Raw genomic sequence first — 16,474 nt, forward strand, 5'->3', positions numbered from 1 at the left:
ACCGCCAAATTCGAATTATGTTGCCTTTGCCATTTTGTACGTATTTCCCCTACATTAAATCTGATGGTGCAAGATTCCTTAAGACAAGTACCTGAACTTAACATAATACTAGACAAGGTAAAGTCAATAATCACATTCTTTAATCAAAATAAAAATGCAACACAGGAGCTTGAAAAGAAACAACTAAGAACAAACTTTGCAGAATGAAAAGGTTCTGTGACATTAAAATTAATTCAGCACGTGAGACTCGATGGAATTCGCATTTCTTGATCGAGAGATTTGTACTATTAAAAAATTTTGTTACACTAACATTGCAAAAGTTCCCAGGGGCACCTGACATGCTCTCTGGTAAAGAATTAAGTGCTTTGAATGATGCGCTTAAAGTACTAAAACCTTTTTATAAAGTAACTAATGAGATTTCAGCAGAAACTCACACTACCATCTGTAAAATTATCCCATTTTTAGGGTTAATGTTTAATGCACTTTGCAAGGTTTCTACAGAAACAAATGTGGGAAAGAAGTTACTGGAAAAATGTTTTAGTCATCTTGATTTCCGTTTTAAATCCACTGAGACGAAGTTAGTATATAGTGTTTCCACATTACTAGACCCAAGGTTTAAAAAGCTAGATTTTAAAAGTCCAGCATGTTATGCAAATGCAATTAAACATGTAAATGCAGAACTCTGTGAATTTCCCTCCGCTGAGGCTCAAATAAGTTTTCACAATAATGCAGAAAATCATCTTGGAGACGATGACCTTTGGTCATCCAGAAAAATTGATATTAAGATAGAAAATGTTAACACAAATGCAACTTTAAATTCAAATTTTAAAACATTTTTAGATGCCCCTATTGTGCCTCACAATAGTAATGCTTTGGATGTGTGGAAATCCATGAAATTTTTTAACAATAACGTGAAGTGGCTTTGCATTCCTGCCACTTCAGTTCCAGCAGACAGATTATTTTCCAAAGCTGAAAATACTATCAACAAAAAGCGAGTTCTTTAAAGCCAAAGAATGTACAGAAACTTCTAGTTTTAAATTCATTATAATTGAAAAACTGTATGCATTGGAACTGTAATTGAACTATATAAATTGAAAATAAAATTAAGTTTTTTTTTTTTTTATTATAAATTGTTTGAGTTTATCTTGATTGAACATCGATGTTCTACTGGGCATCGATGCTTAGGCAAACTTCGATGTTAAAATTATAGACATCGCAAACACTACCGTTTTGACAGGTGCCCGTCGAATGCAGGTGGTCGCCTTAGCAGTTTCCACTGTATGTTTATATTATATTTATATTTATAAATATGATAAGTATTTATTATATTTATAAATAGAATAAGTATTTATAAATATAATAGGTATTTATCATATTTATAAATATAAAATATATATTATTTTGTAATTTTCCTTGATCTAGTTTTCAATATTTTTTGTTTTGAATCGTTTGTGATCACGCATTGTATATTTCAAAACTGATATAATTATTTTGTATATTTCATCATACGCAGACGGGCAGATCTACATAGGGACTAATAGGGCTTAAATTTTGCAGTAAATAGGGCACAAAAATTGAATCATTATCAGAAATTTTTAATACTTTTTCATTAACAATGAGCACTTATCGTATAGTAAAAAACAGTTAATATTAATAATGTATTATTAATAATAATGATAATTTATAGTATTATTTGTAATTAACAAAAAATGGGGCCCCATTGGATTTCAATAAGCCCTAGGCCTCAAAAAACCTAGATCCACCCCTGTATGCAGAGCAACAAGGTTAACAAATTATTAGAAATGACAAATTAAAACTTGGTAGTTGTGTTTTTATTCACGTAAAATTCCAGGAAAATCAACCTCCTCTGCCTCTTTAAACTTAGTGTCCCAAATCCCCATATTCCTTTATCTTTTATTCCATTAGCGTCGATCCATAAGAGATAGAGGGGACATCCCACCAATATTTTTATACTAGGAAATTGTCCTCTCCAAACGTACATTTATTTTATACCACACTACAAAAATTGAAAGTATAAACGAGTACTGTAGAGAATTTTTTTATTCATTATCACTAGCTCGTCCCCCCAGTGTTACCGTTCAGGTAAAGACCAAAATTACATTAAAATTGATTTAATTTTCTTTTTTTATATTATTAATTTACATACTAATTTGCATTACTTATACCATAATTCATATAAATATAATAATTAAATTTTTCAAAAAAATCACGTTAAATCATATATTTATTAAATTTTATATAAATTTTTAAATTGTTTTACATATTATTAAATATAAGTTAAATTTATATTTTCGGAAAATGCGACAAATAATTAATAAATAATTTTTTAAATAAATTAAAAAACAAATAATTTAATAAACAATAATTCTTTTCATTAAAATCTGAAATTGAATTTTAAAAAAAAAATAAATAAATAAACAAAAGAAAGAAAGAAAGAAAGAAAAAAGTTTGACAGATGGCGTAATTGTTTTATTTTCAGATCAGAGTTAGAAGAAAACATGGCGATAGGCGACGAGAAATGGGAGAATTTACCAACTTATAATGAAGTTGTATGGGGGATGTATAAATTTTGTATAAAAAATATCGAAGATATAAATAGGTATAATTACAGTTTTCCAAAAACGACCATCGAAGATGCCTTAAAATATTTTCGTATTGATTTGTATGATATTTTCCTTACTATCTTCATGGCATTGATGTTCACTGCAATTCGTCATATTTTTACGAAATGGATTTTTAAAGTAAGTAATATTCATTTAATTGATGTTTAAGTTAAGAGGTAAAAAGTCTATTTTTTTTTTTTTTCGTTGTTTTTCAAATGATTTTCATATTATTAAATGATGACTATTACTTCAAAACATACGTAATTAATTCGTATACTTTGTTCATGTATTAAAAACAAACTATGATTTATATATATTTATCTACAGTTATAATTACCGTATCTGTGTATATATATATACGGTAATTATAACTGTAGGTAAATGATATGTTTACTCTAATAATTTTTGAGGTCATGGTCACAGCATTAATAGAATTTTTAATATAATAATTATTGTAAATAGAGATTTCAATACCGCATTTGATGGTCATAAATCTATACTTTTTGATAGTTTTGGAATGAATAATCCTCCATTTGTATTAAGTACTTCTGTTTTCAATGTAATATATATTTAAAATGTTTTATTTATTAATGCAAATTAAATTTAAAATTCTATAGTAGGAATTGTGTGACAGTTATTTGACATTTTACATGCACTATCAATTACCATCAATTTACAAGTTTATACTTCTCTTCTGAAAGTTTTTCGGAATATCTCAGTTTAATATTTTCAAAAAAAAAAAAAAATTGTTTAGTTGAATACATTTACATCATTCCTGCTTGTCTGATTATAATTATTTTGTTCAACTATGTTGTATTCAAAAAGAATAAAATGTATTTGAGTAAAATATGCATATTGGTAGAACTAATAATAATTATATTTCATAACTTTAGTCCATGCAGTGAAAGAGTAGACGTGAGTCAGCCTGAGCTGGGAGGGTCTACGTCGGAATGGAAGGAAATGCGGGGCTATCCTCTTTGGAGTTGATTAGTGGATCCAATCTCGACTGTTTTAATTTTTACATTTCAAAAATGTTTCTACACTGTCTCTATCATAATGTTAATCATGTGCCTTCTTTGTTTCATCTGACATACTCTTCCAGCTTAGGCTGACTTGTGTCTACTCTTTCACTGTGCAGGCTAATGTATTTAAACTCTTGAAAAAGTTAAGTAAAAAGGAATGAAGTTATTTCTATTTTTTTTTTATTTATTTAATATAGTTTTGTGTATAAAATTATTTATTATCTGTTAAATAACATTTAGGTACCCATTTTGAAATATGAATTATGTATGCTTTTCGTGTGAGTTAATTATCAAAAAATTTAAAAATGATGAAAATCAAAATAATTTAAAATGTTTGTTTGTTTTTAATTTTGTATTGAGTTGTAAAAACTTTTTTGTTTATTTTTGAAGTTAGTCACTTTAATAATTTCATTACATTTGATAAAAATAAAATATACATACACAGCAAAAATTATTTATAAATAAAAATGTATCAGTTTTTATTCAAATGCTGTATTAAATAAAAGAGAAGCAATTTTATACTGTTCTATAACTAGTTTTTGACATTTGTTTAGCATATTAATAGTCATTTCTGAATAGCAGTGAGAAAATTGTCAGTGTGTGGACAAAGTATTTATTACATCTACTGTCTACTTATACAGTACATGCAATTACAATGCAATTATGTAATTATATGATGTCTATTATTGTTTGGTTGTCAAGATATTTAAAAACTATGCAAATATGCTATATGATTTAAACTCTTAAATATAGTAAATCTTTAAATAATTTTTATAATTTAATTACTGTAAAACTTAATCTGACATATTTCATTGGTTTATTAATGGTATCAAACTTAGTCTATAATAGAGAGGAACCCCAGTTAATGAACTTAATTCGTTCTGTTACTCCGTTCATTAACCAAATTGCTCATTAATCAAAGCAATTTTTCCCATGAAATTAATGCAAATACAATTTATCTGTTCTAACCTCTGAAATTTTTTTGACTTTATTTGTAAAATATAGTAGGTTTTGTTAACGGTCTATTCGAAGAAGCCTGAAGAAGAGCCCAGGAAGGGCTGTGAAAACATTTGCGATTCTGAAAATAGAACGACACCGGGTAAAAGGTTAGAAGGGTGTATTTTAATTATAGTAGGTTTTCTTTTGGTGAAAATGTAAGAAAACAATATTTATCATTATAGCAACAAACATGTAAACTTTATTTAATAAAATAGCACTGTACATTCCTTCGTTTGTTGTAGTTGGTAGCAGAGGAGTGGAGATATACGGGATTTAATGCTTAGAAGGGAAATCCCCTCCAAAAAATAACTGGTAGCACTTCATCGGGGGATTCTTCGAGTCAAAGTCTTTTTTGGTAAGGAACAAGAAATTGATCTAAAGTTGATTGTCTTACTCTTTTAATCAAAATTTTTCTCAAATGTGATAGGGCATTGTTCTTTTCTATTGCCACAATCACTTTTCTCTTCCTTGGATGCCATATTGATTAAATATATAAATCGAAACCAAAAAAAGAAGTTTAACACAAACACTCGGAAAAGCAATGCTTAACTCGCACATGCCTAATAGCAACTAAAATTTGACACAAAAAACCGTTACGTTAATTATCCGAGTTTTGTCTGTTATCTGAGAGAAAATTTTTGCAAAATAAAAGTTTGTTAACCAATTTGGTCGTTAACCAGGGTGTTCATTAACCGGGATTCCACTGTGTGCTGTTTATACCTGTTTACACTTATCTATTTATCTCTTTCAAACTTCCCGCATTTCATAACATCACAATAAGAAAACTATAAGGATATGAAAACAAAATTACTCAAAATGCAAGAACATATCAAAACATTTATTTAGCATCCTTTAGTAGATCTCTATATATGAACCATTTGTAGCACAAATAAGATAAAGCCTGTATTCAATTTCTTTCCAAGTTCTTTCCAATATGTTCATTGTCACTGTATCAATCACATTATGGATGCAAATTTCTTAATGTAGAGATTTCATCTACTTTAATCACATACATATGGTTTTTCACATATGTGAAGTATTGATTAATGTGGGGTAGATCCCTACATTACCCCCATAAAAAAGAAATTCAGTGAGGTAATATCTGGGAGCATGATCACCAGAAAATGGGACTGTTGCATCTGTTACAGTAATTAGGAAATTTGTTATTTAGGAACTTGCAATTATCCATCGTCCAATGGGAAGCTCCATCCTGCTGAAAGATGATGCTGGGTTGCAAATCAAATATCTGAGGATACAAGACGAGTTCCAACCAGTGACGTAGCATGGCTGTCAGCTGCCCGGGGCAGAAGAAAATTTGGCCGCTCCCTTATTTAGGTATCTCAATTTAAGACTAAAATATACAGTAATTCTAAGGAACTTTTCAGCAAGAACAATCATCATTATTGTGTATTATACAGGTTCAAATTTTTACAAGATTATTATTATTATTATTTATTGTGAAATTTTGCCGCCCCCTAAAAGTGCCATCCAGGGCAGGCCGCCCCACTATGCTACGCCACTGGTTCCAGCATGTTAAGATACGTTGCACTGTTCTTGGTTTTTCAGCACAGACAGTCCAATTATCATTAGCCCATACCAAACATTCAATTTCAGGTTATCTTGAACACGTTTAATAACAGCCTGCAGATTTTGCAAGCCCCAAATCTGAACATATAGGGATTGGATGTTCCTGAAAGACGAAATGTGGTCTTGTCTGAGAATAAAATTTTTCCAAGAAAGTCAGCATTCATGTTAATATGATGCAGCATCTTCATAGCATATTCCTGTCAACTTTGCCTGTTGTCTGGCTTCAGTTCTGGCAAAAACTGAAATCTGTGAGGATACAAAGCATTTTGTTACTACATTATGTGATGTCGATTGTAACATATTAAATTGCCTTGATGCTTGACAAATGGACTTGCACATACTTCTGTGAAACCCTTCTCAAATCTCCTCCACTTTTTTGGAAACACTATGACGTACGCCTCTACACTGTTTAAACCGTTTATCAATATGGTGTATCAATATGTTCCAGCTGAAAAATAATCCTGCTAATAACTGCTGTTGAATAATAATCTGTGGACTATTTTCTGCTGATTGTATTTTAATCACATTGATTCATTATATTAAACAAATATAATCCGAATTTATTTCCCAACTTTCAGCAAATACATATGGTGATTCCTGTGACAAGTATTTGTAGTATTATTATACGATCTGCCAGATTTTTATAATGTATGTTGTTATACACAGTAAACAACTACCTGATATTCATATTGCCAAATGATCTGCTGGATTGCCTATTGGATATATTATTGCTAATAACTGTTAATAATTAGATACAAACCAGTTTGGCTGGAGGTAGGCAGTTAATCTGTCATATCCTGATAAATTTAATAATGATAGTTATTAACTCAGTTATTAGTTAGTTATTAGCCTTAACATAGTAGATAGTAGATACTTTGTAGATCATTTGGCAATATGAATATATGTTCATGATAGAATTCAGGGGGTGTGGAGGATGTGTATGCACTTCCTAATATTCTAAGTAGAAACAATTTTCTGTAGTATAACTACAAAGCTAGATTTACAATTATGTTATGCAAAAATGCAAGTACCAGTTTTAGTCCCATAGTGCATTGCAAACTGCCTTATAATTTTCCTAGTGGTGACACCCCACACTTGCAAATCTCCTGCTGGAATAATTGTGACCTATTCTTAGCTACTCTTGTCTTATTGCCTAAGGGTGTGTGAACATAGGCTAATTGATAATCTGGCCAACTCATCACTGATGACGCAGACTGCCAATCAATCATAAGCCCCATAAAAGTACAACTTGCCACAGTTTAACTGCTATGATTTAACCAGAGCTTGACTCTTTCAAATGGCAACAAGTTATTGCTCTGGTGTCTGAATAAAAGTATCAACAAAATACAAAATGAAGTTACTGCTTTATATTTAATTGAGCAAGACAATTTTTCTTTTCTGTGACATGATTTATCTCATAAAATAATTGTTTGCAAACGAAGTAGAAGTGAATAGTTCTTGGTAGGAGTTCCAAGGAAACTGTTCTAGACTTAGTTTGAAACTTTTTCTAGTAGTTCAGTGTCCAGACAGTTCCAATTGGAACTACAAATGAGTTCTTTATTTTGCACTTTTATGATCACAACTTTTCATAGAACATTGAACTCTATCTGGATCTGAACTTGAACCAAATGAAAATGTTTACATTTTTAGGAATAATCAAATTAGTTTTTGGTATTTTAAATTTATAAAGATAATTTTAAAATTTACATTAATATATTATATTAATTTAAATAAAGAGTTTGTAATTGTTTGTTTTATTAGTAACTAGCAGATTGTGGCATTGCCTATCCAAAAAGTAAAAAGACTAAATGTTAAAATGAAAACCATATTACAAATTTGGTTATATTAGCCTAACATTATGTTTATCATGAAGTGTTGTGGAGATCAAATTGGGGGAAGAGTGGGTGTCCAGATTTTATGAAAGTTGCTCAGTACTCAAGTGAACGAATATGTCCCACAAGAACAAATTTTTGATTAATAACATCTTTTTATTTCATCATCCAAAAAATTTTTATGATAAAAATAAAAAATATGAAAATGTTGCTGATACTTTAGATCAAGATCTACAAAAGGGCTGAGATAACGATGATATTTTGTACAAAGAAAACACCCTCATTTAACTAAAATTAATATTATTGTGTAATACAGTACTTTAATTTTGATTGTTGATTTATTTCCAATTAATAAATAAATATCGATTTACTTTAATGAACATATTTCTCTTAGTAATGAAAAGAATAGTATACTTTTTGTTAACTTTTAACCCCAAGTTTTGTGTTAATTGTGTGTTTTTTTTTTTTTTTTCTTTTTTTGCATAGATTCACATAACGCAACACTTTTTCGGAACATAATTACAATGTTATACAAGGGATACCTGTATTTAAAATTTCAACTCAACTTTTGTCTTCTAAAATGTTTTAATTATAGATTGAGAATGAATATCTTCCTTAATTAAGCAATTACAATTAGATGATGATTATGATTATTTATTATAAATGCACATGATATCCAGGCTGTTTCTGAAATATTTATGTTAAGTCTTAACTCAATACTCCTAATTTTTGCAAAGATTTTTTTGTTCTGTTCTGCTTTTGTGTGTATGTATATATATATATATATATATATATATATATATAATGCACTCGGTAAACTTTTCAGGTTATGTGATGCAATCTGTTGATGGGATTTAACATTTGTATAATTATATTTCATAACAATTGAATTGTATATTCTAATTACAACATACTTTCAAGAATTAATGAGATAATAGAATTTGTGTGAAAATTTTTGATGTTTATTAATAATAATATAACATATATAGGTTACAATAACCTTACAAATATATTAATAATTCTGAATCTTCACAATTAAATAACACCATAAAACCTTCAAAAAATACCAGCAAAAAAATATATTTTTGCACTGTGTTAATGTTAAAATTAAAACTAAAAATTAATATTAACATCTAGGTGATTTTTGTTGTATACTGGTTATAATGTTTACAGTTTGGACAATTTTAAAATATTTAAATTCCAACGTCCTGCATTTTAATTCTTTTCAACAGTTTTGACCTGATGTAGATCCTAATTGAATCAAAAGTGTTTGTTACAATGTACTTATTTTAAACTTTTTTTGGGGTTTTATGGTGTTATTTAATATATTAATAATATAATTATTTTCAGTTTATTATTTTTTTTATCAAACAAAAAACAAACTAATCCACAAGTTAAATAAATTTCAAGTTTGAATTCTAATGCTTTAACATTGTTGCATTATTTTAAGCTAGTTATGTGAATGACTTAATGCTTTATTCCTGTATAATAAAATTATTTATTAATTTAAAATATATTAATACTGTGACTGTGTGTTTTTTTTTTTTTTTTCTTTTTTAAATTTTAATCCACACCACCTTTTTTTCTCAAACTAGAACAAGTGCAAAATGAATTTAATTCAACTTCATATGTATTGTTTTCTTTCTTTTTATCAGTATCATATATACTGTACTCCTGACTTCACCATTGCATCTCTTTTTTTTTTCCTTCTTATTCCTAATGCAATCAAAAAGGGGTAAGATTCCTTTTAAGAACTTTTTTCATTTTCTCCAAGGTCATGAGAGAGCTCATGAAACTCAAGTTTCTATAACACAGGTTTTCTCAGGTTAGTTTTCAAACAGTAGTTTACTAAAATCCATCTTAAAAACAAAGCATTGATAAATATATCTTGCTAACCTTATGAAGCTTTGCAAAATGTAACTTATCATGAACATTTTTGGTTCCCTTAGGACCTCCTTCAGGTGAAATTTTAGTAGAGAAAATCTTTTCGTTCTAATTTCTGTTTCCGATATGTTCGAATTTTTAAATTTAAACATAACGACGTGCGCATGCGTCAGTGACTATAATGCCAGGTCATACATAGCCTGCCACGCCCTCAAAAGCTGTTTTTCATCCTTAAAATTGATTGAGAGGCCTTGGCGTTCTGCTTTAAAGATCTCTAATGCCTCTAAATTCCTAAGATGATATATCTGCTGAATTTGCCGGATCATGGTCGCCTGTTGTAATTTGGAAGTAATGCTGTTTTCACTGGCATATATAGCCAAGGCAGTATTATTGTTCTTCTCAATATCGATTTTATGCTCACGGAAGCGTTGTTTGAGTGATCTTTTCATGGAACCGATAGATTCGATAGAGATCTGGTATATGTCATCCCTGAGCAGAATTTTATACACTCCCAGTGCTCTTTCGATGTTTACTGCTTTAACATATAAAGTTATTATAAAGATTGATTTATAATTGAGTACAGTAATAACCTGAACTTGCGCAATAGGTGGAACCGAGTGAAAACCGCGTAAGTTGAATTTGCGTAAGTCGGAGTATAATTTCACATTTAAAAATAATTTGTATGTATTTATATTTGTGGCCGGAAACTAAAGAAAACAATAATTTAGAAAAAAATGTTTAATAAAATCTTAGATAATACATATGTGTAACAAATTAACTTCAATTTACAATTTTAATAATATATTTTGATGTAGAAGGCTTCATAAAATCAGCGATTTTTGATCAATCTCAGTCAACCAATCAGCGATTCCCGATGGTTGTAGCTTTATCAGAGGTCCGCAAGTTGTGTGATGGTCTGACGACCAATCAGCGGATACGCATTCAAACTGCAACAGTCACTTCCTCAACTGTCTTTTTGTGATAGCGACCGTTACCAGTTTAAAAAAAGGTGGGAATTATGTTTCTGCACGATTCTACTCCGACAAACACAAAATAAACTGTAGCTATGTGTCAATTCTGTGCGACACGTCTGAACATGTAAGCTGAACAATAATGTGGGGGGAGTGAGTAATCAAGAGTTGCATGGCACTCAAACAAAAGATAAATCGATGAGATTTGAAAATCGCGTAACTCCAGATTCACGTAAGTCGAGGTATTATTAGTTTTATATAAACATAGAACAAGCCACATTTGTCTGTTGATGGTATATATTCCTGGTTAATGTTACCCTAGGTCACAAAATGGCGGCGGCTGGATTTTTTCCCCATCCTGGCGACTGCGGTGGGGAAAAATTTTTTCCCTAGAGTCGTGACGGCGACGCCTTGGAGAATTTTTCCCTGTTCGATTTCATACCTGAGTTCGACGTTGGCGAGTGTCCTGTAACCTCGAAACGGCGACTTTCGTGTGTGTAAATTTGGGACGGTAGAGGGAGCTTTTTCGTGACGTCGTGCAAGAGTAATATCGGCGGGTAATTCGTAGTGGTTTTACGAACAAATATGCAAATGCTTGATCTGTGACGTGAATTCTGTTCATTTCGATTCAATTTTATGCAAATTGCCTACCAGTTGGAAACGCCTGCTGCTGTGTTACAGTTCGGTTGAACAGTCGTATTTCTTTTCATAACGATTTATCGGTTTCGAAATAACTATTAGCGCTTAATATTTGTTATTATTACTTCCTGTATTTGTAAGTATTCCTATTTCTTTTATTGTAATATTTCGCTAAGCGTTAGAAAAACCTCTAATTAGAAATTAAGGAAAGGCTTTGTTTTTTTTTTACCTACATCCCAACCTCCCCTCTTTTAGTTTATTACAAATTGTTCGGAAATGAGTGATTTAGTCGATTTGCTTTCCAACGACGAATTTTGGTCGAAATGCACTTGCCGTGATTTTTACAAGTTGATGGAAGGCGAATTTTTGGAGTTAGGTGTACCTCCTCTTATCGATAGCGCATTTAAATTTGCTGCGAAATTAGGAATACAGCCGACCGAGGCCATTTGCATTTATTGTGATTCCCTATGCAAATTATACTACCGGAGTAATAGAGAAAGCTGTTTCCTGCGATGCACGAAGTGCCGTACAATGACTTCAGCCTTCGAAGGTACATTTAAAAGTAAATTTGGTCGCATTTCCTGGGGTAGCATTCTGTCGTTTATATGGAACTATCTTTGTCTGGAATGTACTGCGACGACCTCTGCGATTGCGGCAGGCATATCTAGAAAGGCGGGTGTCGATTGGTCCAATCACATAAGGTTGGTAATGCTTATTGCTATGAGTAATATGTCATCATTTAAAATCGGAGGGCCAAATAAAACAGTGGAGATTGACGAGACTGTCATATGTAAGAGAAAGTACGAGAGAGGGCGTATATTAAAGAGCACGAAATGGGTGGTTGGCGGAATCTGCCGGGAAGACAAGAATTGCTTCGTATGTCAGGTTAACGACAGATCAGAAAATACTTTGAATTGGATCGTGTATAAATACGTAAATTCAGGCAGCACTATAATAACGGACGAATGGAAAGGATACATGCATATTGACGACATCGAAGGGGTAGCAGTCGAACATAGGACAGTAAATCATTCGAAAAATTTCGTCGATCCCAAAACAGGAGATCATACTCAGAATATCGAACGCCTCTGGGGCTATTTAAAAAACAAGAAACACCTGCCAAAACACTATACTAGTGATCTATCTGACTCGTACATGTACTTGTTTATGTATAAGAAATTCTTGAATTGGCCCTCCAGGAAACCAGGCGAGAGATTTCAAATTTTTGCTCAACACTTACGCAACATCTATCCTGGCAGTGGAAAAGTGCCGATTTGGCGCGAGCCCGAAACCGTTCCTTCGGCGCCCGCGGCGATTACGAAGCAGAAAGGAAACAAGAAGGGAAAGATGCCAAAAAGCAGGAAAGTGCTTCCACATCAAAAGAAGGAAAACGCCAATCGACAAATAAAACAGCGGCCGAAGGAAAAAGAAAAGGGAAGAAAAGAAATGCACCGAAAGAAAATCTGGAGGTTAGCGAAACCGGGAAAAACTTGGATCGGACAGGAAAGAAACAAAGGAAGAAGTAGCCAACGTTCATCGGAAAGTGAGTAAAAAATTACTTTTTCGCTTTTTTTAATTTGTTATATTTCGGATAAAATCCGCGTATACTGTCGAGCTATTCAAGATGGCGGCCGGTCACGTGGCCATCTTGAATCGAGGGAAAAATTTTTTCCCCGTCGCAGTCTCCAACGTAGGGAAAAAATCCAGCCGCCGCCATTTTGTGACCTAGGGTAACATTAACCGCAATCTTGCAGCCCGCAGTAATATTTTTCACAGCTCATGTCGCATAAAATATGAATAAATATATCAATTTTCCAGCTTAAGGGAGTATGCAGCAAAAATTCAAATGTTATTTTTTACAACTTGTGTGTGAACAGTTTTTCCTGCAATGAATTTTGTAAAAATTAAAACAAGTAACCAGCTAACAGACACGTCGAAACTAATTTAAAATTAGCAGCGACTAATATTTAACCAAATATTTCCGATATATTATGTTTACATCAGTTCTAGAAGCTAAATTAAGTATACCTATGCTAATTTATAATTATATATGAATAAATAATTGTGATTTACTGACTTTTCTTCCCCTCTTTTTTCTTGTATGTGGCCTGCGTCAGTTCAAAAATTTTGAAATGCATCTATTACGCAGAAAAAGGTTGCCCATCCCTGGTCTACAGCATGAAGCACATTCTTTGAACTTTTGTAAAGCTTTCTCATATACATCTCACTAGACCATGCAGATAGGATTTTATATGAATGAAAATTTAAATTAGTTATTTGTGTGAAAATAATTGTTTAGAAAATTAAATTAACTCCTTTTGTAGGTTATTACAAAAAATTTATATAAACTAAATATGTAATTTTTTACTGGAAATAATTTAAATGCATTTTGTAAGTTATTCCAAAATATTTTTAAACTAAATTATGTATTTTGTTCAGGAAATAATTTTAAATCATTTCGTAACATAAATGAAAAATAATGTCCATTATACCTTCTTAAGCCTTTTTTCGAATTTCCGGTACTAAGTACTAAGTTTCTATGAAAAATAATTTTAAACTGTAGACATACTGTGACATTCGTAGGGACAAGTGCATAGACCAGTGAATGGAATAGTGTAACAATGAATACTTGACAGAATTCCCCAAACAAAGTATTTTATTTTTGCTTATGAACTGGTACTTTTGGATTCCAACTCTACAAGTGCCTCCTTTACACAAATGCATTAAACAATGGTTTAGTAAACAATGAAATGTGCATGCACGACAACCATACATGGGCTGAAACTTAAAACTAATACTTATGTGCTAACTTACAACTAAAGAAGAGTGGTAGAAAGGAATTGATAGATTAAGAGGAAGAGTGAAATACCTGGGATTTCTCTTGCCTTCACAATCTTGGGTAGGACACCATGTTGAACTTATCACTGAGACTTTAGACGTCCTTTTTTTCATTATAGTCTGATACTAATTCAGTATCTTCCCTCGTTATGGTCAGGGTTTCTTCTCTATCGATATCTTGGTCTCTTGCAGTCTCCGGTCATCCTACTCGTGACCTGGAGCACTACTATTTTCCATTTGCTCTCCTCAAGAGCTCAACCCAAAACTCTATATATTCTTTTTTTCAGCCCCAGGGCCTTTGCTCTCCTTTTGTTCTTTTAATTCTCTGAAACGGTAATACCACCCACAGGGAAAAAGGGTTGGAAAGGAAAGTTCTAGAAGTGAGAACAAAGGAAAAGGCTAAAACTAACTTTATATATATATATATATTTGTTCTATAAACAATTTTAAATTGAACTTGTAAATTGTTTGTATTAATGCATTTTATTTTGTAGTCATTTTGTTTTGTGTTACATACCTGAAGATGTTTGTTATAAATGGATGAAAATGTTAATAAATATTTATTTCTTAATTTCAAGTGGGCTGGTATTGGTATGTTGTGTATGTATATATTCCTAACTTCTATTTACATAATTTTGTATTTCCTGCATTTGAACAGAATATCTTTTTTACAATGTTGAGATTTGAATGGAATGATGATCTCCTAAAAATGTTTTTCCTCATTAAAGGGTTTTTCGGGGCTTACAAATTGATTTTGAATGTGTGTTTGATATTTGTTAGTCATATGAAGCCATCTCATTCACTGAATCATTTAAGAGATTTTTTTTAAAAGACTAATTTTATCTGCTTATGTGATGATGAATCAGGAACAAATGACTGTGTGTAAAAATTAGAAAGGAAAATTCAATTGTTGGAGTCAAAATATTTACAGTAGAGCATCGATTATACGACTCAATTGGGGACTGGGGTTGGTTGGATAACTGAAAAAACAGATAACCGAAAAGTGTGAAAAAATACATTATTAGTATAGTATATTAGTATATCGCTATTAACCTACATCGCATTGAATTTTCATCAATTTTAATCAATCAAAATTTTTTTAAAAATAATAATCGTTGCTATTGTATCGTTCAAAATTATTTCTTTATTTTGCACAAAATAAATACAGTACTGTACTGTATATTGAAAAATATAAAACAAAAAAAATATATTTAGGTTACATATTTTACATAAAGTAGGCCTATACATTAGAAAAAGAAGTCCAAAATTTTCTTTTTCTTTACAGCTGACACTCGTTTTTTTGCCGCTAAATCTCGCAAACGTTTTAAAAACAGCAATCAGATAGCATCGTTAAATAAAATTAAGCCTCGTTTAAATACTGGCCTCCCTTTCATGGTCCACCCAGTGTTACCAGCTAAAACATGCAAAAATTTAACAAAAATAATAATAAAGTAGCTAAGACATAGCCAAATATTGTAGCACCACATCACTAGCAGACATTTGAATTTGCCAACTAGAACGCGGTCGGTTAACCAATGTGACAGTTAATCGGGGGTCGGATAATCGATGCTCTACTGTAATTAGATTAAATACTTTTTAAAATTTTACATTTCCATTTTCAGATCTGCTTCATTTAACATTAAGATTCTGACTAAGGTCAAATGATCTGCCCAGTTACATTGAACTATAATATGACTACTATTTAATGATTAAATATTAAGTAATTTTGCCTAGATGTTTGCATTAGATCCATCTATTGATAAATTTAATAATTCTAAATTGAATATTAATTTATAAAGTTCTGAAAGAAAAGAATTGGTTCAGACCAAATCCATTATGCCAAGCTTTGAACCATCAGCAATACAACTGTTACTACTTGCTATATTTGATCAAATGTGGGCAGAACAGAAATATACCCACATTCCTGGAAGAAAGCAAGGGGATACTATAGATTACCACCTATGGAATTTCGGGTCTTTGGGTATACAGTAGAGCGTCGTTAATCAGAACGTCAGTAATCGAAATGGCTGGAAATCGGAACAATTTTCAGTCGGACTGTGTCGTGCTGAATCGAACAT

The 16,474-nt window shown here is 31.3% G+C and overlaps 1 protein-coding gene and 1 long non-coding RNA gene across 2 annotated transcripts in view; both read left to right on the forward strand.

Moving 5' to 3' along the window:
• LOC136983363 (ceramide synthase 1-like) overlaps nt 1-16,474 on the forward strand; it is a 72,545-nt gene that overhangs the window by 17,146 nt on the left and 38,925 nt on the right. The window contains exon 2 of the mRNA XM_067280080.1: nt 2,501-2,762. Coding sequence (XP_067136181.1) covers nt 2,520-2,762 — 243 coding nt within the window. The 5' untranslated portion in view covers nt 2,501-2,519. The remainder of the gene's footprint in view (nt 1-2,500; nt 2,763-16,474) is intronic.
• LOC136983317 (uncharacterized) lies at nt 4,664-5,004 on the forward strand. The gene is made up of 2 exons (XR_010882019.1): nt 4,664-4,752; nt 4,888-5,004. It is a non-coding gene; the product is annotated as an uncharacterized lncRNA (long non-coding RNA).

This window comes from Centruroides vittatus, unplaced genomic scaffold, assembly GCF_030686945.1.
Source record: "Centruroides vittatus isolate TY-2023 unplaced genomic scaffold, ASM3068694v2 contig_880, whole genome shotgun sequence".
Lineage (NCBI taxonomy): Eukaryota > Metazoa > Arthropoda > Arachnida > Scorpiones > Buthidae > Centruroides > Centruroides vittatus.